This window comes from Catharus ustulatus, chromosome 2 (genome assembly GCF_009819885.2).
Source record: "Catharus ustulatus isolate bCatUst1 chromosome 2, bCatUst1.pri.v2, whole genome shotgun sequence".
Taxonomy (NCBI): Eukaryota; Metazoa; Chordata; class Aves; order Passeriformes; family Turdidae; genus Catharus; species Catharus ustulatus.
This window is the reverse complement of record NC_046222.1, coordinates 50,435,988-50,463,805: the sequence shown is the minus strand read 5'-3', so window position 1 is coordinate 50,463,805 and position 27,818 is coordinate 50,435,988. Positions and strand designations below refer to the sequence as shown.

The 27,818-nt window shown below is 40.5% G+C and overlaps 1 protein-coding gene across 2 annotated transcripts in view; it reads left to right on the top strand.

The window, feature by feature from the left end:
* The window catches only part of ATP8A2 (ATPase phospholipid transporting 8A2), a 338,953-nt gene that overhangs the window by 10,430 nt on the left and 300,705 nt on the right, over window positions 1–27,818 (top strand). The window contains exons 2-3 of one of the 2 annotated variants that reach the window (XM_033051235.1): window positions 16,485–16,638; window positions 27,482–27,626. In XM_033051235.1, the coding sequence (XP_032907126.1) occupies window positions 16,569–16,638; window positions 27,482–27,626 (215 nt within the window). In that variant the 5' untranslated portion in view covers window positions 16,485–16,568. The remainder of the gene's footprint in view (window positions 1–16,484; window positions 16,639–27,481; window positions 27,627–27,818) is intronic. The other variant, XM_033051234.1, reaches the window with a different exon arrangement.

The window sequence follows — 27,818 nt, the reverse complement described above, 5'->3', positions numbered from 1 at the left end:
AGTAAGAATTCCCAGTATGGACTGCTGGAGAGACTTCAGCAGTCCTAAACTTTCACCATCAAGAAAGACGGGGCTGCACAGAAGAAGATTCTGTAGTCCTCTACACTGGATGATTTTGTTGAAGTTTTGGCCTGCCAGCTAATTACGTAAATGATTTTCTTTGAGGGCTTTTTGCCAAAACCCCAAAGAGAGAAAAAATGGGAATAAAATAGCTGTAGTAATAAATCTGATATTGTCCTGTTGAGACAGTGCAATTTTGTGTTAGTGCTAAATAGCAGGGGATTTAAATAATTTAGTATTCCTTTTGGTACTTTTTGGTTCATTAGACAGCCAGATTCCCAAGGTGTATGTACTTACCATTCCTGCTAGGAACACTGTTGTTTACAGAGACATCAAACTCTCTTATCAGTGTCATCTTCTATATAGAGAAATCCTGACAACTAAGGACAAGAGTTAATCTTAGATCTTCTTCCTACCAGAAACCTCCTCCCTTTTTTTAAAATTAAAGTCCCTTCTCAAGACACCCAGCACTTTACAGGCACAAGGATCTTGCTGAATTTTTGCATCATTCCTTTACAGGCTTCAAATAAATCAGAACAGTTTTGCCCTCTGATGAGATTAAAAGATTTCTATTTCTATGTACCAGTTCACATCTTGTCAGGGCAGATGGTAGTATTGGAGTGTACATTGTCATTAATTTGGGACTCAGCAACTGCAAACAACCATATTTTTTTTTTATTTTCATCAGAAGTAGTGCACAAACTAGCATTCAGTAATAAAATATTAGTATCCCAAGCAGAAGCCACAAAATTTACTGAGGTAGAAAAAGGGAGCAGTGATGTGGTAGCTTCTGTCTTCTTGAGGAGCTAAAACTGTTTCACAGCAGTTTCAAATATTTTGTCATCAGTGGCTCCATACCTCTACTTCAGAGGGCAAGATGAACATGACGGGCAGCTACAGAGTGTTTGTATGGTGGTGGGAAATAGAGAGTTGTATACAAAAGTATTTCTTTAGTCAGGTAAGTTTACAACCATCAGAGTTACTTTTTTTTTTCCACAGTTGCCATCTGGCTTTGGTGTCAGACCTCATGAAACTAAGTCCACCTGGATATTCTGGGCAAAATAAGCAGAGCACGACTTTTTATTTAGTCCTCTACTCTTAGAAAGGTTTATTTTTACAAGGTAATTTTATATATTTCTATAGGTTTTTTGGCATTATTCTTTATTGTCTAAATTGTTTATTAACAATGATTCTATATCGACATAAAAAATCCAGATAAAAAATTGATATATGCAATTTTGTAGACTAAAATTTGAGAGGAGTGATTAACAACCTGAAGAAGGGGGGAGGGAAGTTCTACATTAAGAAGATTGGCAGTGCTTCAACTAGAAGACTATGCTGTGACTGAGGCTATAGCCAAAAATAGAGTTGGATTAACAGAAGAAAGGCAAGTAGATAAAACTAAGGTCAAAGCAGAAATAGATGCTTTAGAATTACCTCATCCACCAAAAGATATGAAGAGATATTCAAGGAGTTTTCCTATTATATGCACCTATAATGGGAAAATCAATTCACAATAAGAAGCACTATGAAAGATGACTGAAATAAGTTAATGAAAAAGAACTGAGTTTTAAAATGGGCAGAAAAAATGACGATAACTTTTTCTGATTTTTTGTACAGGCTTCAACGTGCATGCTATCATAAATAATTTAAAAAATAACCTCTAAAAGGTAGTTGTAACAATACCAACACTTACAAAAAGAAATAGTAAAAATAAGTTGACTAGACGCTCTCATTGAGATAGGGTAACACAGTGATGAGTCAGGCTCAAAGGGTTGTGCTTTAGCTCCTCCCCAGAACAAAGGCTGAGCTAGGTAACAAGTTCTACGTGATGACAATTATTACAGCCCTGTTTACACTAATGAGCCCCAGATCTATAATTTGTGGGTGAGAGAAGCTAATGCACACAGATAGGAAGACTTTAAAAGGGGAAAAAAAAAAAAAAAAAAAAAGGTAGTAGAAGGCCATATCTGTAGAGATTTTTGGTAAGATAAGCAATAGCACCTAAGAAACTTGTCCTTTCTTGTAGCTTTGAATTTCAGTCAGGTAAGTTGGTTTCAAAGGAAGAAAGGTTTTGCTTGTTGAAAAATTTTATTTTTGATATGTTCAACTCTAATGCTCTGAGGTAGATACTGACTATCCTTATGTTTTCTTCCATTTTCTACATGGAAAAACTGAAGGCCTGTTTTCTTGATATGAAGGTTTACTCAGGGCTAAGGTAGTGATCTACTAGTAAGCAAGAGCTATGTCTGCTTTTATTGTAATGATTTAGTTCCTTTATCTCTGATTAGAGATTGCTCAGTAAAAGTATAGTCAAAACCTAAACTCTGAGAGGAAGCACTTACAAATTTATAATTCTTTTATGCAATTCTGTGTTCCTGTGTGACATGAGCACTACAGTGATGATTCTCAACAGCTGCATAGTAGGAGTTATGCTAAAAATGTGAGGTATACTTGCTTAATGCAAGAGACTCCTTCAAATTTCTTGGGATGTAGTGCTCATTATTGGTAAGGAGCTGTTGTTTTAATGATGAGCTTAGTATTAAGATAGTAAGTGAATGGGATGGATTTCTCTCCACTGAGTAGTTCCGCTAGTCACAGCAAAAAAGAACAGCTGTGTGGAAATAGTGTTTTAATAATATTTCTAATGACCTCTAAATGTGGTATGGTAAATTAATGCTTATTAGTTTGGGACTTCTGCTCATATGTGACCAAACTTCTGTAATAGTCTGTGGAGTGAAGAGAAATAAGGCTTGCAGTCTTGCATAAAAAACTGTTATATGAAATTTGTCCCCAGTAGTTATTTCAGAGAACTAAGTATTTGCTTTGATTTCTTTTTTTTTTTTTTTTAAAGGGAAGGGGTATGAAACTTATATGGGGTGAGAATGACCATTTCCTTATCAAAAGGTGTCTTCTCTTTCACAAAATCACTTAAACAATGGGTATAAAATCCAGGAATGGTTATAGGTTAGGACTGCCTGAAATTCTGTCCTGAAGAGTGTAGCACCACTTTGTGTTCATCAGCTAAAGTCTAGCTGATAAGCCTTTCCTAGGAATGAAGCGCCAGTGCTTGCTGTACCTGAATGGATGCACTGTCACTGGAAATTGAGTCAGCCAGGTGGTGATATTCATCTTTCAGCCATGGTTGGGCTTTTTTTTTTTCCCCTTTTCCCTTCTCCTCCCTAGGGCTGCTTTTTAATGAAAAACTCCAGTACCAGCACATGAGTCATAAACATAATTTCCTCTAAATTCACAGCGGCCTATGCAATACTAGATAATTAAATATTGAAAAGGTCTGTGTTTCTTGTCTTTGCTCATTCTAGAAGCAATTGCAATAAAACTCTGCCTATTGCGGACAGGTACTGGAATGTCTCAAAAGTGACAGATGGCTACAGTATAAATGTACTTAAAAATATCAGAAATGATGCAATAAGTCAAGCTGAATCCTGATCCAATAGAAAGTAAACATTTAATGTTTTGGCAATGACAAGCTTTGTGTGGAGCCTAGCAGGAGACCTGTAAGGTTGCAGTCTCAGTGGGTCCAGTCAGAATAACTCTGCCGAAATCAAACTCACTGTCACCAGTCTGCAGCAGTTCAGGGTCTGATCTACAAGATTACCAGAAAAATCTGTCAAAGCATCATAATGTATCTTCCAGAGATCAAGCCACTGAGGCTATTATCTCTCTTTGGAGGTGGTAGGTGAGAGGAGAGAATATTTTTAAAAATCATCCAGTACAGATGCTACAGACAACATAGCTGTTCCATGAAGAGCAGCCTGCATAAGCCTTACTAGGCTGGGATTGTTAAAATAAAAATATATGTCCAGCTTTGCTTGTAGTATAGCACTTTGGCATAATAGTAGCAGGTGGCTGCAGCATTAAAATAACTGGTAATTGCATTTTTCATATAATGTGCTTCAAAGGAAAAAGGAAGAAACCACATGAGGTTTTAGCTTGATCAGCTTTATTCTCATCCTTGGTCTGGCTTCTGGCTAAGGCTGCAGAGCAGAGATAAGACTGGCTGATAGTGCAAACCTGTAAGCCTCTCTCATCTATCAATAGCGCTCTCTTTCTGACAGGGACAGGCAGAGGTGTGTGATGGCAGCTTTTTTTCTTGTCCTTGATTAAACATAGAACTGCTATTGAATTTTCTGTTTTGTAGGTTTGTTTATACACCCATTACACTGAAAATAGACTTCTCCTACATGGAAGACTTTCATTAAGTTCACAAGTCTGTTCTGGGCGTAGTGCAGATATGTCTTTGTTAAGCTGCCCTAAACATAATTAGCTGTGTTCTGGCTTTGGTAGTCCTTGGTGATACAGATCAGTGGTAATCAATCTGAGATGTTCTGCGCTAGATTCTTCATTTGGTGCTAAAGGCTGGGAGTACAGTAACTACCCTTCTAGGTCCAAATACAAGAAACCTGAAATGCATGTATCTGTTCTTCCACCCCCTTTGCTGCAGCTCTTCTCTTGGACAGGTGGTAGTTTCAGTCTGGTATTCCAAGTCCTCTGGAAGCTGCCAGGTGGTGGGGAGGGCTGCTAATTCTTCACACCGGCGTATTTACTCCTGCTTGAAGGTGCCTTAAACAGAAGAAAATGTCTTTTAGAGCCAGAAAATGAATCTGAGGAATGTGCAGCCTCTCTGCATGCCCTGTGTTGTGATGGTGATAACAAGACAGCAGAGTCCCTCTGCCATGTATCTGTTATTCTGAGAGCTCTGAAAATAGTGACCCTGAGGTTTATGTGGACTTTCTGCTTGTAACAGTCAACTTCATGATGTCCACTCTGCACTGGGGATGGCATTTCTTGTTGCTCTCATGGAAGCAGTGTGATGAGTCTGTCTGGGTCATGCTCATAATTCTGGAATTCAGTGCAGTCTTTTATGTAGTTATGAAGTGTTCCCTTCATCATGTGAGGGATTGCTGAACAGTCCTTGTTCTGAAGCAGGAGGGCTAAAATTTTCTATCTGATTAACAAGACAGTATTAATTTTGTTCCTGCATTATGTCAGACTTCAATATAGCTAGTAGATATTAAATTAGAGAAATTACTAAAAGATAAATAAGGATGCACTAGACTAATTTTATTAGTTGCTACACTGTGCAGTTACATGCTGTTTTCTGCAAGGCATTTGGATGCTGTATGAGACATCTGAAAGTATTTTTCAATTAGAGAGAATGAATTGGTTGCCAATTTCCTCTCTTGAATGCTTCCATTAACAGTCCCACTAACAGTTGTAGTGAACCTTTAATGAATACAATAAGCCACATAACCCATATGAGCCTGCATGGCTTGGTACATGATAGGTTCTGTAATGGTACCTTGCAGTCATATTTTCTAGGTACTTCATCAACAACTTATAATTATTACTAAAAAAAAAAAGAGTTGCTTCAGTGGATAGAATGGGCTATAATTGAATTTATCCCTGCAATCTTTTTCATATCTGCATTGTTCTGTGTTAAATACATTTGGAGAATGGCAAAAATAGCAAAGTAGTAAGGATGTAGTTGATTAATAAGGTGCTGCTCTTAGTTTACCATTCAATCCTTAGAACTTTTAGTATAATGTTGGAGTACCCTCTCAAGTAGGCTCATTTTGGTGGTTTATGCAAGCCCTCAGCAATGCAGATGGGATCTCCTCCATGTCAATTCAAAGGCATATCTGAATATCTAAATTGGGTGCTTGGATGTGTGTGCCTGTGCTGAAAAGTAGGACCTTAATCTAATGGAGTTGGGATGAGGTAAGATTAGGTCTTGCTTCTGCTGTCACTTCCCCCTCCAAGTGATCCTTCCCTGTTATCTTCTGCATGATGTGTCTCATTGCTATAAAGCAGGGAAAAGGGGTTTGAAGAAATGCTGGGAGTGAACTTTCTGTCTAACTATCCATCAGCTGGTCCTTGATGATAAAATTTGCTTCTGGATCAGTCTTTGTTCTTCCCATGCAAAAAAGGCATATATGGATTTGAGACCCTGGGGTTAATAGAGTTTGTCTAAACCTTAGTTGCCTATGTTTAAATCAGATATTTTCTTGTAAAGGCAGTGTCAGCAGTCTTGCATGGCATATAGACATGCTCAGGGTATGCCCATATGGTCACGTATTTAAATGTCTTCCTGAAAACCGTTGCTTTTCTAAGGTCCTCTGGAGTATGGACTTCTGGGTTTGGAGATGTTATGTTGCTGTTTTGGACAAATTTGGATTTAAAAGATGAGACACTTGGGAGATTTGAGGGTGATGTGGGAGCTGTCCTCAAGGGTGCTGTTTCAAAGCTGGCTCCACTTTCCAGGGCTATTCTCACACAATGCCATTCAAAGTATCTAAGCTGTCAGCAGCACTAATGAGGAAATGGTGTTCAGTGAGATGTGGCTGGCTTGCTGCTGGTGTGGCTGGCTTGCTGCTGGCTGAGCCCTTCCCAGTGAAAGAAGTTGGCAGTGGTGAGATTTGGTGTTGGGTTTGTTGGGTCTTGCAGTAGGATCTGTCGCAAGCTGTAGCGGGGCCAGCACCAGTTGGGTTGGTAGCAGAGCTGCAATCTGTTATGTTTTGTTCTTAAGTGTTAAAATATGCCCCAAATCCATTATCAACCTATATCCGATCAAGGCAAACTATTCATCTTTGTGTCTGCATAATAGAGAAGATGCTTTGAAGAAATGGGTCTTTCCTAATGCGTGTTTTGCTTCTGCTGAGCTCTTCCACAATACAAACCTTGCTTCCTGAATAAATTGTTTTCTCAGTGCTCTTAGATTTTACTAAAGCAGTGGGATTTTGTAATCTGACTTTGTAATCTATGTTATCTGACTGCTCTTGGCTGAAGGAAATTTAGCAGTGCTACTGATCAGTTACCTTATCCATTATTGGTAGGAATAGCTCTGTCCATACATCTCATAGCCATTGCAAGGTGCTGCCTAGCAAGCAAATGGCTGGTCTACACTGCCTCTGACAAACTCAATTATCTGCAGCCTAGTTCATTAACCAGGTCTGGACAGTGCACTGATGAATATTGCTAGTGGTGCATTTTGCACGCTGCCTTTCCTCTTCCTCCCCTGCTGCCTCTTGGCCAGCCCTGAAGGTGTGAGGGTACCTGCTAATGCCCTGTGTGTTTAGAGCACAGTTGCTCTGTAAATAATTGATAGGGCTTACAGGTTCCAGGCAAGTCTAACTACAGTGCCTAAACTGAAGATGAATGATAACAGAAAGATGCACAGTATGGGATTTTTGTCTCATGCAAATCTGGATTTTGGTAGAGTTGCTCTAGATCTCCCTGTGGTAGCTGAAGCTGGCTTTTCCCAAGTCTTGGTCAGACTGCTTATCTGCTGTTGCCAGAACAGAGCTATCTCTACCCCATAGCCTGCTTGCCTGCTGTGGATTCCCTTGAGGTCGTTGTTGTTGTTTTTAAACCAGAGGATTTTGATATGTAATGAGGATTGCTCATCAGGGAGTTCCTATAGATCCACTAATCATTAGAACACCTTTATGAGAGGGGTCTTGGGGCTGCATTAAACTTTGAGAACTTGTAGGGGAAAGGCTGTGCTTGATGTCTGTGCTTTTAACTTAGCTCCAAACACAGAGATTCAGTGTGTTACCTCTGAATCTTTAATGTGTCAGACTTTGGCCAGACACCAGAAATTAGGCAGTAGGGCTTTGTTAGGCAAGAATTGGTAAGTAATGCAGTTTGGTTTTGGATTAGTGCTGGTGTGGCCTTTCATTTTATAAGACGTTTTTGTACTGTGTTTGAGAGGGTAAATGAGTTCTGTCATGGGCTGTTAGAAGGCAGCAGTTTCAGGAACAGGTCAAGTGTTACTGCTACAGGGTATGAAGAATGCATTTCTTTGCTTCATCTTATTGCTCCAAGAAGATACTGTTAAATGTTTTTATTTTTTCCCATTGCACCTATTTAGCATGCTTGCCTCTAGAAAGAAGAAAAAAAAAGCTAAATTAACTCTGTAGCATTTTTAATGCTGGCTTAATATAAGTGCAAATAAATGCAGGAAACTGTAGTGGCTTCAGGCTACTTTGAGCAAACTGGAGTTATCTTAACATAGTGAATACTTGGCTTTTGTTGGTGTTTACTTGAGAGGATATTAAGAGTAAAAGGATGAAAAAAAATACCTGTTCTCTTTATTGATATTATTACAGTGTTTGCAAGCACTTAATCTTCTTTATCAACATCAATATTTTTTTTCCTTTTTAAAGTAGAAGGCCTACTTAATGTGGAAGCAACTACATTGATAACAGTGAGACAAAAGCACTGATAACTGGATTGCAAGGACTAGCTATTAATAGGCATGCTGCTTTAGTTTGATTTGGTAGTGCACATTGGTAGAGCCCAAGCTAGGTGGCAGGACATTAGTTCCCAAAGGTGAAAATAGTTCACTATGATTATTCAGTATTATCTTTAAATAATATAGATAATAGAAGTATAATAGGCATTGTTTATTGAAAGCCTGGGTTTCTGTGCATTCTGTGAAGAGATGATCCAGTAGGGACAAAGCTGAGTGAAAAGTTGGTTATCTTGCTAGTGAAATTTCTGGCCTAATTTGCCTAACTTGCTCCTGGTGCAAGCTTTTTCCCCTCCCCCTTTTTATTTATTTATATATATATATATTTTTTTTTTAAGGGCTGTTTTCTGTTAGTCCTGAATGTATTCATGGAAGTCAGAGGTGACTTTAGCTAACAGTGCAGCATTCCTACTATACGTGGCAGGGGTGGTCTGGCAGTCCAAGTACAAAAGTGGCTTTGGAGGTGTAATTGACTCCACTGTTTCTGTCATACTCTGTGCTGGCAACACTGCAGGTGTGGGTGTATTTACAGTGGCAACAGAGGTGATCTGACATCTCCTGCATTTCAGTGCTGGAAGACTGCTCTGGAGTACTTTGAGATCAGAGACTCATCCTGTGATACCTGTTAACATTTGCCTCTGAGTTTTTCTAGCCACTAGAACAGAAATATGAGTGATTGTTATCCTTTTTCATATTTTCTGTAAAGGTAAAATTGATGGTTTGTGCTTCGATTTTGACTGTAATTGCTTGATAAATAATCGTTTCTTACAAAAGCACTTTGTACACATCAAGTGCACTTGCTGTAGGTAGCACTAAGATAATCTAGAAAGAAAGGTAGCTTTATTAAATGCTTATTCTCTCTTCCTTTGTATGCCAGGTATCTTAAAAAATGCATTTTTTGAAAAGATAATAGCTGCACTTGAGTATGTATAGATGGGGCAAGGTTTAGAGCTGAAACCATAAGAAGCCTCCAAGGAGGCATACTTATGTAGTGAGTGGAAGGCAAGCAGCTCAGTTGGTGGTAGGTGTACATCATTCTTATTTTCAGAGTGTGCTTAATTTTATGGTGCACTTCTGTTTATCTGTGAATAGTAGTGCAAAATCAGACTTCAGCACAATGCTTTTCTTTCAGCAAGTTGTGGGGGCTTCAGGCCACTATACTCTCTTTGTTGTGGGACTTGGTGTGTTTCTTGCTATGAGCCTTGAGAGTGAGGCTTGAAATCAAATTCTTGAAATGAATTAATGCTTTAGTATTTTGTTGGATTTCTGATGAGAAATGTCAACAACTTGGAGAACTAAGTTACATAAAGCAGAAAACTTCTCCAAGATGTAATATATTATTTTTTTCTTCTGGTCTGAAACTTGCTGGCTGCTGTAGGACAAAGACTGGTGACAGATGGGTCCCAGTACCCTCAGTGTTAGTCAAAGGATGCCTTGTAAAACAGAGGGTAGTATAGCCTGACTGTTTTTTCAGGCTCCCACTTGACTCTGGAAAAGACAATTAGATTTTCCTTTCTTCCCTTCACCTTTTGAAAAGGAAGTATTTGATGTAATTTTTTTTTCAAAGAAGGGGAATATAGAAAGGCCTACTTTAGCAGGTTACTAAATTCTGATGAACCTCACATTTATTGATTTTAATATATATTTAAATAGAATAAATATGTGGAAAATGGAGTCCTCTGTAGATCTTATGGCAGTTCAGGTTTTAGTGCACCAACATAAAGTCAAAATTGTTATACTTTTCTCCATTAAAATTCCATAAATATGAATTGGCTGACTCGTCACTAATCTCATCAGGATTAAGAGCCCTTAAACAAGATAATAGCATAACAGAGTAAGAGACTGAAAATTGATTTTTCTTGTTTGTACTCCATGCATTTGCATACAAGTGCTTACTATTTCCTGATTTACAGCATCCAATCAACAGCTTGGAGATGATCCGGTAAAAATAAATTTAAAACTGCAAATTCTCTTACCAAATTATTTGGGGTTACATTCTCAAATACTAAGTTACTTGAGGTCTCCCTGATCTTGAGCTGCTCTGAGAATTAATTCCCTTCCCAGTCTATGGTAGGGAACATGAATCTTTGATTGTACAAGCTAGGGAATTACATTTAAAAGAGAACCTACAGCTTCAATTATTAAGAAATGCCTCTTAGAAGAATGGTCTTTCTGAGCCTTTAGGCAGTTCTATGCATATCTGTCAATATTTGTCATATGGAAAGTATAAGACTGGTGCTCATTGAAAGTGCTACTTCAGGACTCTTTTGAGCAAGTGCTTTATAAAAATCTTGAAGTGATAAATCCTGGAGGTGGCTGAAAAGCAGATTCCTGAACTTAAGCAACATCTAGCTAAGGACAAAGGAACATTAATTGGTTATACCTCAACTTTTGGCTGGAAAATACTCTCGAATGCAAGTAGCAGTTACTACCCTGCTTATTACCTGGATTCGAAAAGTTGGCATCCTGACTGGGAAAACTGAGCTTGAATTAGTGTACCAAAATACAACAGTATCATTATCCTAAATCACTTGACTCCATTGACCAAGTGATACGAAAAGAGTTGTTTTTCCAGTGTTTTAGCCACTCTGTTCTCTAACCAGCAGCCTCAGGCAGAAAAGATTAAGTCTTTTAATTAGATGCTACCCCTACCAATCTGATCTGTTTTGAGTCAGCATGCTAAAGATTTTTAAGCTTTCAGAATGCAATAGAAGCTAAGCTAATAGTGGGTGGGATGGTGAGGTACAATGAATGGAAAACTTTCAGTTCATCCCAACAAAAATCCCATGAATTTTGGTGATACCAAATCTGTTTTGAAATATTTGAACATGGGCTTTCTAAAGGAATATTCACATTTCTGTTGTAAGATGCTGAGAATCCAAGTTGTTACATAACAAACACAATTTGTCTAAATATAGCAGCAGAGAAGTACATTTCAGACTTGACAAATCATTAGCTGCTACAAGACTTGAGTAATTGCTAATTAGTGTGATTTGTGGTCAGTACTGATGAAGTCACCAGAGTAGGAACAAATGCACTTAAGCCAGCTGTGGTATTTGGTTTCTTTCTTGTAATCCTTCTCATTGGCTTGCTAGGAACCTGGCCAATGTATTGACACTTTTTCTACACTGAAAAACACAGAATGAAGCGATATTTGCTTTATTGAGAGTTATTAATTGGGTGAAACTTGTTTTTTTCTAACAACTTCCAGTGTTCTGATCTCTACTTGTGGCTGTGGCCATGCTGCTGGCTTCCGGTGCTTGATACACACTCCAGTAGTCAATTTGTGTGGAATGAAGGTGCTACAGGGGCTCAGCATATTGTGAGCATGTATTTGAGGGTGTAGGCAGAGGAGAGGCTTGAAGTCTGAACGCTAATACTGTTAAGCAGTTTAAATTTCTCTACAGAGTAGTCTTTGAGGAGCACAGACCACTTACTCCTTACAGGAGGAGAAGCTTCTTTTGCTAGGACTCACAACAGTTAATGTGATGTTGAACTGTATCAAAAATATACTTCTGGCCTCCAGAAGTATTTACATTTCACCAATAAAGATCAAACCATAAAGAAGGAATAGAAAACTTATAAAAAGAAGTTGACATCCTGATGCTCAGCTTGTGTCTTCAGATCTGTCTCTGAAGCCATCATCTCTAGGATATGTTCAGCTTCTAGTCCTTAACTTTGCTAGCTTGGTTAGTTGCTAAGAAAGAAACTTCAACTTAATTGTAGCAAAACTGTATTATATTGAAAGTAGTCTGCCAAAGGGAGTTTTTGGTGATTGGACAGTATGCTCTGAAAGAGGCTTGCATAACATTAGCGTGAACAATTGTGTTCTGCTCTGATTTGTGCATTTGCTAGGTATGTAGCAACCTATGTCAGAACTTGAGAGATTAAGACCTAAACTTCATCTTTAAACTGAAGAACTTCCACAGCAAACCACTCAAAGTTATTTATCCACTGCATTCCTGAACAGTACTGGGGAAGAGCAAGAACTAACTGATAGGGTGGGGTACTGTCTAGATGAGCCCCTGTTCTGGGGTCTCTAACAAACAGCCGCCATTTTGCTCATCATTGTTGTTTGTGACCAGCACTTGTAAATCAGGCCACTATTTCACTGCTGGGCTAGCATGTTTAGGTACCTTCCTAAAATTCAATGCCCTTGGAGATGTTCCACCATGGAGAGACAGTGTCTTGTAGTAGCCTTCCCAAGAAACTTAAATTGAGCTAGTAAGAAAAAATTGCTTTCAAGTTTTTTTTTTTTTTTTTTTTTAAAACAAACAAACAAAAAAACTCCAACCAAAAAAGAAGTTAACTCTGGCAGTATATGTATTTGCAGTTGGACTGAAGTTTTGCTTTTCATATCTTTAACAAATTTTTTCTCCTTTAGAGACTTGGAAAGGAGACTTTAGGAGGAAAGTAGATCTAGATTTGAAAATCTAGACTGATATAATTTGAAATCAAATATGGAATTTCTTTTATAATAAGGACAACTTCAAAGCTTTGAAAATTGTTGTTTAATACTGGTCAAACATTTGACCACTGGTAATTTACAGTTCTGTGCTCCTCTGTGAGGTTACATTTGAAATATAGAGTAACTGCAGTGACATCAGAGGACGGCAGCAATACCGCCTGTGCTTCATGTTTTGATGGAGTCAGCTGTCAGCACAGCTGGGTGGGTTGAAGTCTGAATGCAGAAATAGAAGGTAGCAGTACTGTTGGGGGCAGTGATAGCTGCTGCAGCAGGTGTGTGCCATAAAGGAGCTGGTGTAGGCTCTTTGAGGGGTGTGGGCTACCTTCATGATCAAAATGTGGGAGAATGGGAAGGAAGCTTGTATTCTGCCTGATTAGGGATGACCGTTTGAAAAATTTGTTCTAGTCTGTAATCTAATGGTAAAAGAGGGATTTTCAAAAATCAGTGAATTTGTGAGGTACAAAGGCCAGGAAAGGGTTAAAACTTAGCTAAATTTTTGAGGCTAGGTTTCTGGGATCCCAAAATGTTCAGGAATTAAGTGCTTGTGGCGAAATCAGAAGGCTCATTTAGTAATAAAATGCATGATGGTATCTGTGAGATGAAGAATAGCTCAGTGTTATGAATGGTATGTCTTGGTACCTGTCTGTGATGAACTTGGATCTTGGTGACAGGAATGCTGGCAACAATTGGGAAGAGCCCAGCTCCTGTTGCATGAAGTTCACCTGTGTTACCAGAGTGCTGTGCAGGTCTGACTCTTACCTTAGCCAGCTGTGCCTAGCGCCTTAGCTACAAAACAGGAAACTTGGGGTGGGGGATGGATGAATTGAGACTGGGTGACTGACTGTGAATTAGGGGGTTACAGATTTTATTTTCATGTGCTTATGTTGGTAACTATCTAAAATATTTGCTGTCTGCTGCTACTCCTTAGTGAATCATTTCAGCTGGGCATTCCTGACTTATCCTCTAGCATACAGTTCTGATTGTCAGGATAAACAAGATGCTGACCATCACAAGGTGACTTTAGGAGTATATATAAGTGCATATATAATAAACTGATCTGATATTTAGTCATTATCTGTGGTTGTTAATAAATTTGCTCAAGAGTGAACAGTTTCCCTGAGGAAGAAACTGGTTAAGGAATTATCCATCTTTCTGTTCTGTTTGTAAGCTTCTGTTTTTAATCTAGTCCTTTCATATGCACCTTAGGTATACTAAATGAGCAAAAACCTGTTAGGGAAATGGACACAAAAGATAAACTCAAAGTCTGTTTTACGAGAATAAGTGTTGGACCCCAAATTATTTATATTTTGAAAATTTCCCCTAAACTTTATGCAAACACATCTATTACATCAGAGGTGAACTTTGTCTTCAGCATTAAAGCAAAACACGAGTGCTTCCAGCTTTCATGATACTTCTGATCAGCATTATGTCAAGCTTGTAGCTGGCTTTCAAGCCGTGTGTGGGGAGAGGAGCCTGCATTGCAGAACAATCAAGCTGTAATTGCAGGCAATCCTGAACACATGATGTGTTTACTCTAAAGGGTCAGGGATGAGGAAATTTTTTTTTTTTTGAAGGACCAAAACCAAGCCTGAAACTCCAAAACTCTGAAGAACCTTATGATGTCTAAAAAAAGCTTTTGTAATGTTTTGATGTCTGACTCATTTTTGTCAATGCCTGGAGCTGCCAGCACTGAGTCAGTGATACTCAGCATTATGCATGGAAGGGATTTCCAATAATAAACAGCAGTACTGATGCAAGGCAGCACACTTGATGTAAATATGCCAACAGTACTGGCTTAAAATGCATCCTAGTGGTTCTCGAGCATCCTGTACATGGCTTATGCATGTACTACTTGCTCTGGGAGAAGCTCAGAGGGATCTACATATGCCATTGAAGGATGTAAGGAGATCTAGGAAACTTTGAAATAAGGTAAATTCAGTGTGGCTGTGATGGCTGGGATGAGGCAGTAAAGGTAAATGGCAGCCCAGGAAAGGAAGCAGTCAATACCCTACCTGGCTGATTTGGGGCCTGGCCATTCCACTGCTATTGCTATACTCCGGATGTGTTGCAAGTGCCTCTGCAGTCTGCTGTCAGACCTCACCAGCCTGGAAAAGGTGAGATAAGAAGTTTGGCTTCAAGATAGGTCCCATTCATACATCCCATTGTAGGGGACTGTTCATCTAGGCTAGGCTGGTGTAGTCAGCTGGTGAGCTCCCACCATATTTTTAGTAAGGAAATTAAAGTACAACTATATCAGTGGACAAACAGATGCAACATTCTCTGTTCATGGATGCATCTGTGTAGGGAATAGATAATGTTCTCAAACATTGTTCTCTGATGTTTTCCTCATGCATTATGCAGCATGCTTCCCTAATGAAAGCAGGATAAAAGCACCTAAAATTTTAGAGTTACCTTCCTCTCCTGAGGAAAAAACACTTACTTGTAGCTAGCAGTGTCTTCCAATGGTTTCCTGTCATTATGTTGCTCATAAATGTTTGATTTTATCTTGCCAGCCTTTGTTGTGCCAATTGTCTGGTCTGTTGATGGAAGGAGAAGGGCTTGATACACCCCTCATATCTGAAGCCTGGCTCTGCACAGGCATAAACAAAACTAAACCCTGCAGCCGATGGTGTCACCAACATTAGTGCGCTGGTAGCTTCAGAAAGGCTGAACTGGCCAAGGTGCTGTTGTTGGCAATTAAGAGCCTCTCAAGAACAGTGGTTCTTCCCATCTCCCCTTGCTAATGTGGGCTGGCTTGCTCAGAGCACACAGCTGTCCTAGCATAATTGTACTCCCTTGATAAAAATAGAGTATTTACCACTCCAGTGGGCCTCATGGCCACAGGGAACTCTTCTACAGATCCAGTGCTTTGCTGGGATCGTCACTCCTCGTACAGTTCAAAAAGCCAAGTCCTTGCTTCCTCCTATGGCTGTATTCTGAGGCTTTAAACAAAGTGCTGATGTTTTCTCTTCTATTTCACACCCAGAAAGCAAGCAAGTAGTTTGGAGGGGGTTGGGTAGGAAGAAGGGAAACAGGGAGGTCCTGCCAGGGAGGAAGGACCCTGGAAAGCTATTCTTAGTGTTTCTTACTAATGTATATGACCACAAATAGGACTAATGGTCATGGTTATCCAAGATGTATCCAACATAAGTACATGCAACTCTAAAGAGAGGCATATAATAATGGGTTTACTATGGGTGAACAGAAAGAGTAGTTTTTATTGGCTGAAGTGATAGCTGAAATAATTTCTAACCTTTTTATTTGACAGCCAAAATACTTTGCTATTAACCTTGTTCAGAAGTAAAGTTAAAAATAACCCTTCATACCTGCAGAGGTGAATGGGTCTCATTGACCTGTAACATCATAGATAACATCTCTAGTAGGAGCAGAACATCTTTGTACTAGGGTTTCTCTTGGGAAATTGTACTTTGAAACCTGGTAGAGGTGGGGAGGAGAGGTCAGAGTCCAGGAACTGGACAGGTCATTGTTTCAAGTGCTGAAATCCAGGATGATGTTGAATGTTCTTTCTTTAAATTTATTTTTCAGTTGAAATGTATTAGAATGTTTCAGTGAAAGCCACAGCTGTCTGTGTGCATGGGTATACACAAGGCACCTAGTGTACACTTGCATTCTGTGAATCCAGTGCGGAGCAGTTTGAAAGTGCAAACATATATTTCACAGATTACCATGGGGATCACTTTAATCAGCTTTGAGACCTGCTAATGCTGTAGAGATCTTTGAAGGACTACTGCTGTTTTCATCTCCATGCAGCCAGTGCAAGAAGGAATGAACATCATGTCTCTGTGCCGCCGCTGGAAGAGATGCTTCTCTCTAGGTAACTGTACAATGGGCAGCTGCTTTTGTTGTGCATTACACTGAACTGGGGGTGGACAGAATTAAGAACAACAGCTTTGGGAGTGCTTTAGAGCAAAAGGTCACTATGTGTGCAGTAAATCTTTGTAATCTACTGTTGGCTGGAAGCCAGCATTATAGGCCTTTGGGCTTTTAGTAGAAGAAAACAGCTTTAAATCATGAGCATATAATAGAAACCCATTTATTTTTCCTGTTAAATTGTTCTCTTAGAAATCAAGATCAGCTGTGCTTGCAGCTGATATGCTTAAAGCTGTTAATAAATTGTTATAGAACAGATGTGTTACAGAAAGGAAAAAAGCACTTGGGTGTCAGAATGCTAACAGAATTATGATGCACCAAAGATATTTTTAGCTTCAACCAATATTAATACAGGGAAACAAGCCTCAAAGGTGTGAGCCAAGAAGGCTGTAGCTGCTTTCCTCTCAGGATTAGCTGTGGCTGTCAGTTGTGCTAAGGAGATTTCTGATGTCTGTTTTTGAAATATTCCACTAATCACACAACAGATATGCTGTACTTGATAATTATGTATATGGCCTGCAAATGGGATTACTTGTCATGGTTATCCAAGGTGTAGCTGAAAAAAGTGCTGGAATTCCAGGATCTTCCTTGAGCAGTGGGATTATTCACAGGAGGGATTCTTATTCTTGTTTGAATTATAAGAATCCAATTTTGCTGTAGCTTCTGCCACCTCATGTTCACTTTCTATAAACTCATTTAACAGTCAAATCTCGGATCCAGTCTCATTATTTGCAGTTCCTGTAAGTAAGATGGGAGTAGAATTACTGTTGCACATTGTCAAATGCAATGGTTTGTGTTTAAGTTGTTCCCTTTGTATTGAAAGATTTTTTTTTCTTTAGCAGAAAATTCAAAATAAACTTAATTTAAAAGTTTTTGTCAGGAAGGGTGAAAATTCGCAGAGAATGAACACAATGTGTTTTCATGTGTTTGCCCAATGAACCTGCATTTGCACTGTGTGTGAAAAATCTTAAGTTATGTTAAATGTGTAACTCTAAATCCAGTGCCCTCCACACGGCCTCAAGTGCTGAAGACTTGTTCATTGTTTTCCAATACGTGCACATGAGTTTTGAACTCAGCTGACAATTGGTAGGCCATGCAATCCAGGAGTTAGAAATAATAGTAGTTTGTGAGATGAGCAGTAAATTTGTGAGATGTGGTATTGCCAGTAGCAGAAATCTTGTTCCCCAGAGTGTCAAAACCAAGTGACCCCTTAGAGAGAACACTAGTGCCTGGTATATCAAGTTCTCATGGAACCAATGTCTCTGTTACCTCCTTCAAAGCTGCCTTAACTGGTGTTTCTCATGGGACTTGTTCATGTGCTGTTGGTTGAAAAAAATTGATGACTTTTTTTTTTTTGGATGCCTTAATGTCTTTATAGTATCTGTGAAGTTGCTGGAAGCTTGGAACATATGGAACTCAATTTTCAGAGTTGAATCTGATTCTGAGAAGTGCAAATTTGAAAAAACCTATTTCACAGGAAGTGTTTGGATTTGAACTTGAGGGTTTTAATGACAGCTTGGGAGGCTCCTTGAGCTTACTTGAACTGCAGTATTTGCCTGTTTAAAATTCTGGTGTCGAACAGTTGAACTCTACTAAAGCTGGAGTATTCAATTTTGTGTCAAACTGTTATGTCTAGTTTATATGCTGCCTTAAATTTATTTTTTCAGGCATCAGATAAACCCTTGATTCTTATAAATCAGACACATGTTGTATATAGTAAAAGAAAACCTTTCTTGAAGTCCAGGTTCTTGTGACAAACTGCTAGTAAATATACAAGTGAGTTTGGATAAGAATGAAGTTTCTAGAAACACCATTTTTGTCCAGTGCAATGCGGGAACTCTAACAACAAGCCACTTGTTTGAATGGGTGTCAATTACTAGTCCCCCTAATATTTTTGTAATATTAGTTTGGAAAATGGGGCGGGGAAAAAAGGAATTAACTTCTTTACTGACTAGTGATACGTGTTCATCTTTGGAGTTTAGCTGACAGTTGTGGCTATGAAGCTTGAGGCAGAATAAGAATAGCTCATGTGCAGTGTTATTAGTTCAGCATTATCAGCAGAAACTACTTGGTTTTGACATCAACTGAGAAGGTACAAAATTACTTGGGAGATGGAGAAGAGCTATTTTAGGCCAATATTCTTCCTGTGGTCTCACCAAAGCTGCACATGAGGATTGTTAGAGGGAATAGAAACATTAGGCCTTTATTTTGTCACTTTGAGAAGCAAAAATAAATGTACCAAGGAAACTTTAACTTAGACTATAAGTAACCCCAGGCATCTTTGCTTTCCCGTATCTGAGTATTCTGACAATTTATTTTTTTGCTTTGAATAATGTCTGTTATTCATACAGAGGTAGGTTAATTTTATTGGATGGATCTGCTTCTTACTCTTCTCTCAGTAAGAGTTCTGTTTTGTGTCTAGAAATATGTAGTGTTTGTGTGTGAGTGCATCTGAATCTTCTTTGTATACAGTTTCTGCTGAGCTCCTGAGGTGGCATAATTCTGGCTACTGTTGTTTAGTTCTCTGAAGTCTCTAATGTTCTGCTAGGAATTTGTTTTGTTTGTGTGTGACAACATATAGCTGCTTCATTCAAATGAATGTGGGCATATGCAAAAAAAAAAAAAAAAAATCCAGGCTCCAGCTGTCTCTGTGGCATGCAATTCCATTTACAATTAGAGGCTGCTCTTCAAAAGCAGCAGTGTTTTGTGCCTTGAATTTCTTGGAGCTAAGAAGTTTCTAGTTAGTAGTTTGAGATTATTCAAAAAGACCTTTTTTTAGTGCTGCCAAATTTAGCTTAAATCTGGGATAAACACAAGAAAATGACTAAACTTCACAAAGAACATAATAGTCTGTTTATGCTTAACATGAACAGGGCCAAGAAAATGGAGTTGTGGTTGTTCTAGTTTCTTTAACCTCAGTGGTTGCTTTTGCATCAGCTGAAGCTACAAGAAGTCTTTCATAAATGTGCAGTTTAGTGAAGTGAGAGATAGTGATGCTGTGTGTCTGTTAATACAATCATGTATGAGCTACTAATCCACCTATACTGTGAGTATCTGTGCATTATTAGAACAATGCAGTTCTTCTGTACCTACATCCCACAGGCAGATTGGTCCTCCTTGGATTGACCAGTATATCCAAACTTTCTTCTGGTTTAGCTGAGCTCCCATTTCATAGCAGCATTCTTTGTAGCGATCCTTGAAGTTCACTGTGAGATTGTACAAGTCCATGAGCATTATCCCAGTGGCTAACTTTCCTGTCCAACAATAACTTTCTCAGTCTTGTTAATTTTGATAATCAAGACATTGTATAGTTATAAAGAGGAGGAGGGAAGCTGCAGACCTGTTTACTTTCCTGTGCGATATCTGTTAGCTTGATTGATAACAACTTCCTCCTTGCATCTTGGAATTCAGAGAATAATGTTCCTTTGGTCTTCTCTGGTGCTTCTGAAGCTTCATTTGCTTTTAATATCCTTTTGGAGCTACTGTCTCCATCTGAGTCTCATTTTGTTTATTGGTCTGTATCTTGCACAGAAAAAAATTCCTGTCTTCAAAACTGATTCACTGCTGTGCATAAAATAGCTGTTCTTTCTAGCTGTGCATCTCTAAAACATCTGCTACAAAGATATTGATGTCTTTTTGTGCTCTGACTTGAGCAGGGGAGTTATCCAAGAGCTTTAACTCCCACTGTCCTAGGTTTGACTCACAGTAGGACTGTTCCATAGTTATGGCAAATTGCTTGAGCTGAACACAAGGTTTTTTCACTATCAGGTTAGCTGTGGACAGATACAAATTCAAGGTAAGTTTTAAGAAAAAAATCTTGCATGAAGAACTCTAATCTGTTTTTTTTTCTTTTTTCTCACTCACTATCCTTGCAGGTTTTCTGCATGCAACTCTTAAAAAAAAAAAAAAACCTCAAACCCAAAACAAAACCAAAAAAGCAAAACAAAAAAACCCCCAAACCCTAAGAACCAAAATCCAAACCAGCAGTAAAGGCACTTGGAGGATGTACTTACCAGTTAAAATATCAGACCTGAGTTTACTTCCAGCTTTTCTGTTTTGTATCATCTTCAATCAGTAAAAAACCCCACTACCTTCCCTGGGACTGCACATAATGCTGTTTGTGTCTTGCTGCACAAGCTGGTAAGTGGAGGGGCTTGAACTGACTGAATAGTCACTTAGATATCTGCATTAATAGCATTTCAGTAAATAACTGCACTGATTTGTTGTTCACTTCTGGTGTTGCATGGTAGCAAGCACTTCAGCCCATTAGTGTATGAGACCTGCTGTAGGGCTCTTAATGCCTGAAATGATGGAGCTGGGCAGAGAGCTCTTGCTTCCAGCATGAGAGGCATTCCTTGGTGATAGTCAGAAGGTTGCTGTGCATGCGTTCTCATGTATTGTGTATGCTGAAGCTAACAGTCATCTCCTGTTACTAGAATTTGTCACAGCCTCCTTGTTATCCTAGGCAGAAGCACTCTTAACCCTTCAGCTGATTAGATATTACAAGCTCAGTGCCAGTGAAGTTCCAGGTGAAAATGTGCAGTGCTTTGCTCCTTTTTCCCAGTCAACATTTGCATTCCTGTAGAAATGCTACATTTGTTACTGTCATGTATAAAAAATCATTTTTAGTAAAGAGAAGTTCTGGTTGGCCTCTAACTGCAAGGTGCTCTCTTGGGAAAGCTGAAGAAAGCTTTATAACTGCCTGTTAACATTGACAGGAGTTGTTAATATTTTCATGATTAAAGTTAATTGGGTACCACACATGTTAACTGTACCTGCTGAAAGCTTTAATTTCTTGAAAGATAAATATTAGTAACATCCATGGTGCTGTTTACAGAACTGAGACAGTTTGCAGTAGAACACATCTAAAACCCCATCTACTAAATATAACTTTTAAAAGAAGTTTCTTGATGCAACTTGCTTTTTACTCCTAAGATTTAGGGTGTTATTTGGACAGGAATACTGTGTGCTATTTGCTTCTCAGGAAATGAATGAGCCACATCATTTCCAGTAACCTATAGCAGAATAGTTCTTGCATGGTTTTGGAGAGAACTGAGAGGTGTTTTGCAACTGTGTATTAATTTCAAGGCTGCTGCTATTATGAACTCTGGTATTTGCATGCAGATGATCTAAAGACATTTTAATTTGCAGAACATTGATCTACAGTGAAGGAAGCATATTTAAAATGACTTTTGATAATAGAAGACATAGAAAATAAAAGCTCTACTGTGAAATCATCTCCCAGATCTTCCTTTGCTCAGACACGAGTATTTCGGAATGTTTGCCTACAGTGTTATGACTGGCAATTTTTGAAACTCTTAAAAATTAAAACTGTAATACTGTTCATCAGGTTTTTTTTTCACATGACCTGGTTATAACTCAAGGTCAAGATCTCTCCGTCCTGTGGAACAAAGCTCTCTTGGAGGACCTGGTGATGAAGTTGATGCCCTGCATCTCCTGTTGGCAGTGTGCTCTGCCTCTTTAAACTCCTACCTTATGTGCTTCTAGATTAACTTTCAACTGCATTTCTATTGAACTGTGAAAGCAACTAGGGAAATAGTGCAAGAAATAACATATTTCAGGTAAAACAAACTCATTTAGTAATGCTTCAGAGTAATTGTATATTTGTGGAGGCCAGTGGGCCTGCAGACCAAGGGTCCGTTATGGTCCGTTGGAGAAATCTCTCCTGCTTGAAGTGGTTGAACAGAGCCTCTCCCAGGATGCCTTTCTATATATGCAAATCTACCCCAGTTCTACCTCCCTGGTTGGCCTGTTGGCCTCTCCACCCCTTTTCCCGTTATATGTACGTCCCCTAAAATGTTCTTCCTTCCCTGCATGCCCATTGGCCCCATTTTGCCTGTGTCCCACCCCCCTTACCCTATTGGCTGCTGCCTTTTGCCCCGCCTTTGTACTGCCCTGAGCCCTAAGCCCATTGGCCCTGATGCTCTGCCCCACCCCCCATTCCCCATATTTAAACCTGGGCCCTCTACTATTTCTTGTCTTTCTCCCTGGACCCCTTCGTGCGTGGTTGGAATGAACCTCCTCCTCAAAACTCCATACAAAGACCCTTCCCACTTCTTCATTATTGGTGATCCCATAGGAGCTATCTGGTGTGTGTGCATGAGTGACTGTGTCCATGTGTGCCTGTGCCACTGAGCGGCTTCATTCCTGGAGACGCTTCTGGAAGGTCGCAGCACTGCTGCCTCTTGTCCCACTGCTGACCAGGTAGCAGTCTGTGACATGTAATAACTTGTTGAATAATTCTGCAGTGCAGATCTCCTCATTTGGTATCATCTTTGGCACTGTTTGTGATGGTAATCCTGTGAAAAAATGTTATCCCAAGAAAGTGAGTGTGTTACCGAATCCGGGTGGCTTGTTGAGAGCCAAGTTTGCATTTCAGTCCAAGGAAAAGTCCAAACTTGTCTGTCAGCTTTCTAAATACAGCTCTTAGCTTCTCAGGTGTTTGCTTTAATTACTTTCTTTGAGGCTTAAGCAATAACAAAAAAGCCATATTTTCTGTAAATGAGAAAGTTTGGAGGCTTCTGGTGAGGCTTCTCTCTTTTACTCTGAGGAAAGCTGTCTTTCATATCTCAGTTCAGAATGTCACTTAGTACAGTTGGGAAGCATACAGAGAACTTTGTATGGCTACTTAAACTTTGACTTGTGACTGTCTATGCTGAGAATCACAGAGTGAGAGGACCCCTGGAGACAGTAGTCCAACTCTGCTCTCAAATAGGGGCAGCTTCTTTACCTCAGTATACTTTAGCTCTTTCTTATACTAGATCCAATCCTGCAGTGTGCAGAATCACAAGTATGATTCTTGGCTGTAAACGCTCTTAACATTTTTTTCATTCTAGATGGCACGAAGCCTTTGGTGAACTTCTGTACAAACCAGCTGTTTCTCATAGCTTGTGGTTTTGATGTTTTGATGAGGGGCTTAACTGATCTATAATCACTTGTTCTTAAAAATAGAACATGTTAGCACATTATCAAGCTAGAAGTAGTAACTAGCTGGCTGGTCTACTTAAGTGAAAAGTGATAAAATTTTGGCATGAGTTCTCTTGTGACTTCTTGGGATGTTTGTCCAGCACCCCAGGTGACTTGTCTTTCAAAACACTACAGAATTCACAATACTTTCTTTACTCAATCAGGCAGAATCTATGACTGTTACTGAGCAGACATTAAGGAGACAGATAGATACACACGGAAAAATGTCATCTTTGCAGGCCCAGTGATGTAAGAGTATTAAGCCATAATTCATTGCACTTCAAGTGATAATAAAAGCCATGTGAATTTGTCAGGGCATTAAGTCTGGTTTCTCTTAATGATGAGAGAAAGCTATAAAATCTCTTTATTTTTGTCAAGCTTTAATCACATCTTTTTTTAGAAGAAACCTTGTAAAATAGTGTGAAGTAAAAGCCTTGAAGAAATGAATGGGCTTTTAATAAGGAAGTTTATAACTCAAGTCTGACTCATTGAACTTGTAAAGCACAGTGGGAAACAGTATTAAACTCCTGCAGAAAGTGTCCCATGCCTCAGAATTGAAGCAAGGTGCATTAGACGATGTTTAAATTTCACAAGGATCTAAGCAGTTGAGTTGTCATCCTTGAAGATGCTTAAGAAACAGGTAGTTGTGGTGTTTTGGAACACGGTTTAGCAGTGGACTTGGCAGTGCTGGGTTCATGGCTGGGCTTGAGGATCTTAAAGGTTTTTTCCAACCTAAACAATTCTGTGATGCAGACTGAAGATCAATATGATTAGGACATTCAAAATCTGAAGTAGCTAAACACACTAAATGGAGAGGCTATGAGATACAGTGGTCTGTTATTAATAGTACTAATTGAAGCATGAATAGTTTGATGCAAAATAAATTGCATAGCAGTGTTCTAAGTCCTAGGATGAATAACAGCAAAGGTGCAAGTCTTGTGGGAGAGAGTGACAAGTTGGCATGCCCTTAAGTGAGGTCAAGAAGTCTTATTCCTCTGGTTACAGGGAAGTAAACACTACTGTGAATAAGAGCTGTAGAGCCTTCAGTTTCAAGTTCCACAACTGTTGGAGGTGGTTGAGTCTGCTTAAGTCTGCTGTCTGTGTTTATCCACAGCCCTTCTGAAACAAGAAACAGGGTTGAGGTTACTTTTGCAGGGCTGAAGTGATGGTCTGCATGTGTTCAGGTGTCCTTGAGGGGGATACTTCTGAAGGGGGTGTAACCCCTGGGACTGCTGGCCACCAGGAGGCCCTCAGAAAGTCAGGGCTCCTTAACTTTTTTTGGAAATACAGGGAAAGGAGAGGATCTACAGCCAGCGGTAAAGGCCACTGTCTGCAGGCTTTTGGATGTGATCTGCTTAGTGACAGGGGAGGGAGGTGGAAGGCATTCCTGATGGGCAGGATTATTGGATAATCTTCCAAAATGAGCATTATTCCACTAAGAGTTGAAGCAGCTGCCTTGAGCCACTTTCAAAACCCCAGACCTTATTACAGCTGTTTCTACACACTTGTAAGTCTGCTTTGAAAATATTTCAGTGCATCTAATGTATAAGACAGGTGCCTCAAGGACAATTTGTCTTGAAGAGAGCAGCCAAAAGGATAGTACGTTAATTAAACCTAAATACCTCTGAACTTTATCAGCTGTATTGACTTGGGTAATCCTTAAAGTTGTGGGACAGCTTCATAATACTTTGCAGCAAGGAGAGCTAGTCAGCAGGAGGATTTCCATCATCAGAGGATGTTATGTAGAAAACCCCAAATAAATAAGGTCTCTGCAAAAAACCAACAATTTTTACAGCATGTTTGTTCTAGAATAATTGACTTCTGTTTTGGCACTTGATTAGGAAAACTGATGAAAGCTGCTTCCTTGCACTTAATGCTCTTAAGAGTATTGTTGTTTGATCTCCTTTGCAGTTACACAACATGAAATCAATGGGAAAGGACAACAAATATCCAGTAGTGCATTTAGTTCTGTTTTTCTGAAGGGGAAAATAGCCTTGCTGAGTGGTCTTCTGTGTCATGGCAAGCTTCTTCAGGATGAGTAACTTAATATAGTATCATAATGGCATAGCCTTGCATAGTGGATAGTCTTCATATTTCACTTTCTGAATTTGTCTCTTTTCACAAAGTAAAAATGATTAAGCTGGCATATTTTTGCTGTCTGAATTGGTATCAACAGAAATGAAAGAGAATCAATTAGCCTCGAACGTGCAAGTCAGCTTAATGCCTCCAAAGTATAACTTCAGTGTGCAACTCTTGCCTTGGGCAAGAGGCGGTGCTGTTGAAAGCACATCGGTGTGTTAATAACATCGGCTTTATGGGCCCCGCAAAGGTTGTGTGCATGACCGTGGAGTGCGAGCAATGGGTAACGTTGCCCTCCAGTGGCTGACGCTTGGAGAGTACCGAGCCTGTTCGCACTGGCTATAGAGACCCAAACCTCGTGAAGGTCTGGGGTGAGTAGGATGTTAGCTTAAAAGTGTATTCTGTTAAACAGGACAAGTTTTCACACAGTTCAAGTATTTAGGTGTTCGATATGTATAGGACTGACAATTTTCCCTCAAACTTTAGTTAAGGAGGATGTAATTTCAGGGGCCTCTCCCATTCATTGCAGGAGTCCTTATGTACTATCTGATCAGATCAGTTTGTTGCAGTATCATCTTAGCTTCATACAGAAATCGGAAATAGATTTGGCTTTACAGTACGTTTACTGCTTTACAGCTTCACAGGACAGTTTATTGCCTCTGTTAGCCTTTGAATGAAGCTCTCAAGTAACGCTAACATAACATCTTCACTACATTCTTATGAAACAAGTTGTCATACTCTTGTCTAGAACTACCTGTGCTAGCTTGTAAATCCATGGCTTATTTAATAAACTGATAGATTCTTATCTAATATATTTACAGCTCAACTAAATTAAAGTATCTCCATGGCTCAGGAGGGAAGGGAAAAGTGATGAATCTGTCTCAACAACTTCGGTAGCGTTTTGAGTCTTGACAGAGGAAATAGCTAGCTCCTTTTGCTTATCTTCTTGCGTTTTTTTTAATGTAAAAGTAAACAATGCTTATAGATCTCAATTCACTCCAGACCAGTGGGAAATGAAAGTTACTTCACGATTCTGCCGCTTAAAATCAAAGCTTTGAAGTTGCACGTGTAAAGCAAGACAGTCTTTTATAATCAATTCATTCTGAGCCTTAGGGAAGGGACAGACTCCCAGCCGCCCGGCCTTAGCCCCCGTACGGTGCCCGGGGCGGGGAAAGGCAGCTCGGTTTCCCCGGGGGGGATCTCGGGAGAGAGCTCTGGCGGGGATGCTGCGCTGCTCCCTGGGCGCGGGTTCGGGCTCGGCCGCTCGGGATGAGCTGCGCGCGGGCGGGCAGCGCCCAGGACGGAGCCGAGGGGAGCCGGAGCCCCGCGGCGGTGCGGGGGCCGCTGGCTGCCCCCCTCCCACGGAGCCTAGGAGGCTGGAGGGATACGGGGGGCGGGGGGGCCTCCCGGCTGTTCCCGGCGGGAGCGGCGCTGGCATAGGCGGGAGCGGGGGCGGCGCTCCGGGGCGGGGCCCGGCCCATCGCCGCGGGGCGGGGGGCGCGGGGCCCGCGCTGTCCCCGCCGCCAGCTGGCTGCGGCCGGCCCCGCCGCCCCCTCCCCGGACACGCATTATTTATTTACAGCCGCCGCCGCGGTAAACAGCGGGCAGGGCGCGCTCGCAGCCGCCGCCCACCCGCGGCCCTTCCCCGCCGGGAGCTGCCGGCCCGGCTCCGCTGGGCGCGGCCCCGCGCTGACCGCCTGCCCTCCGCGCTCTCCTTGCAGGACCTGTCTGTTCCACCTCGGGCTATAAGAAGGCGGATGATGAGATGTCCGGAGCCACGTCCGCGGCGGATCTGGACGAGGCACCAGCCCGCACCATTTACTTGAACCAGCCCCAGCAGAGCAAGTTCCGCGACAACTGGGTCAGGTACGGAGCAGTCCCCGCTTCTGCCTTTGCAGGCGGCAGCCGCACACCCCGCAGCCGTGGGCTGGGAGGGCTCGGGTCCCTGTCCCTTGGCTCTCGGCCCTGGCCACGCCGGGTTTCTACACAATAAAACGCGTGTCTGCCGAGACGGGTGGTTTTGTTGTCTGCGGTGGGTACCAGCATCTGGTCAGTGCA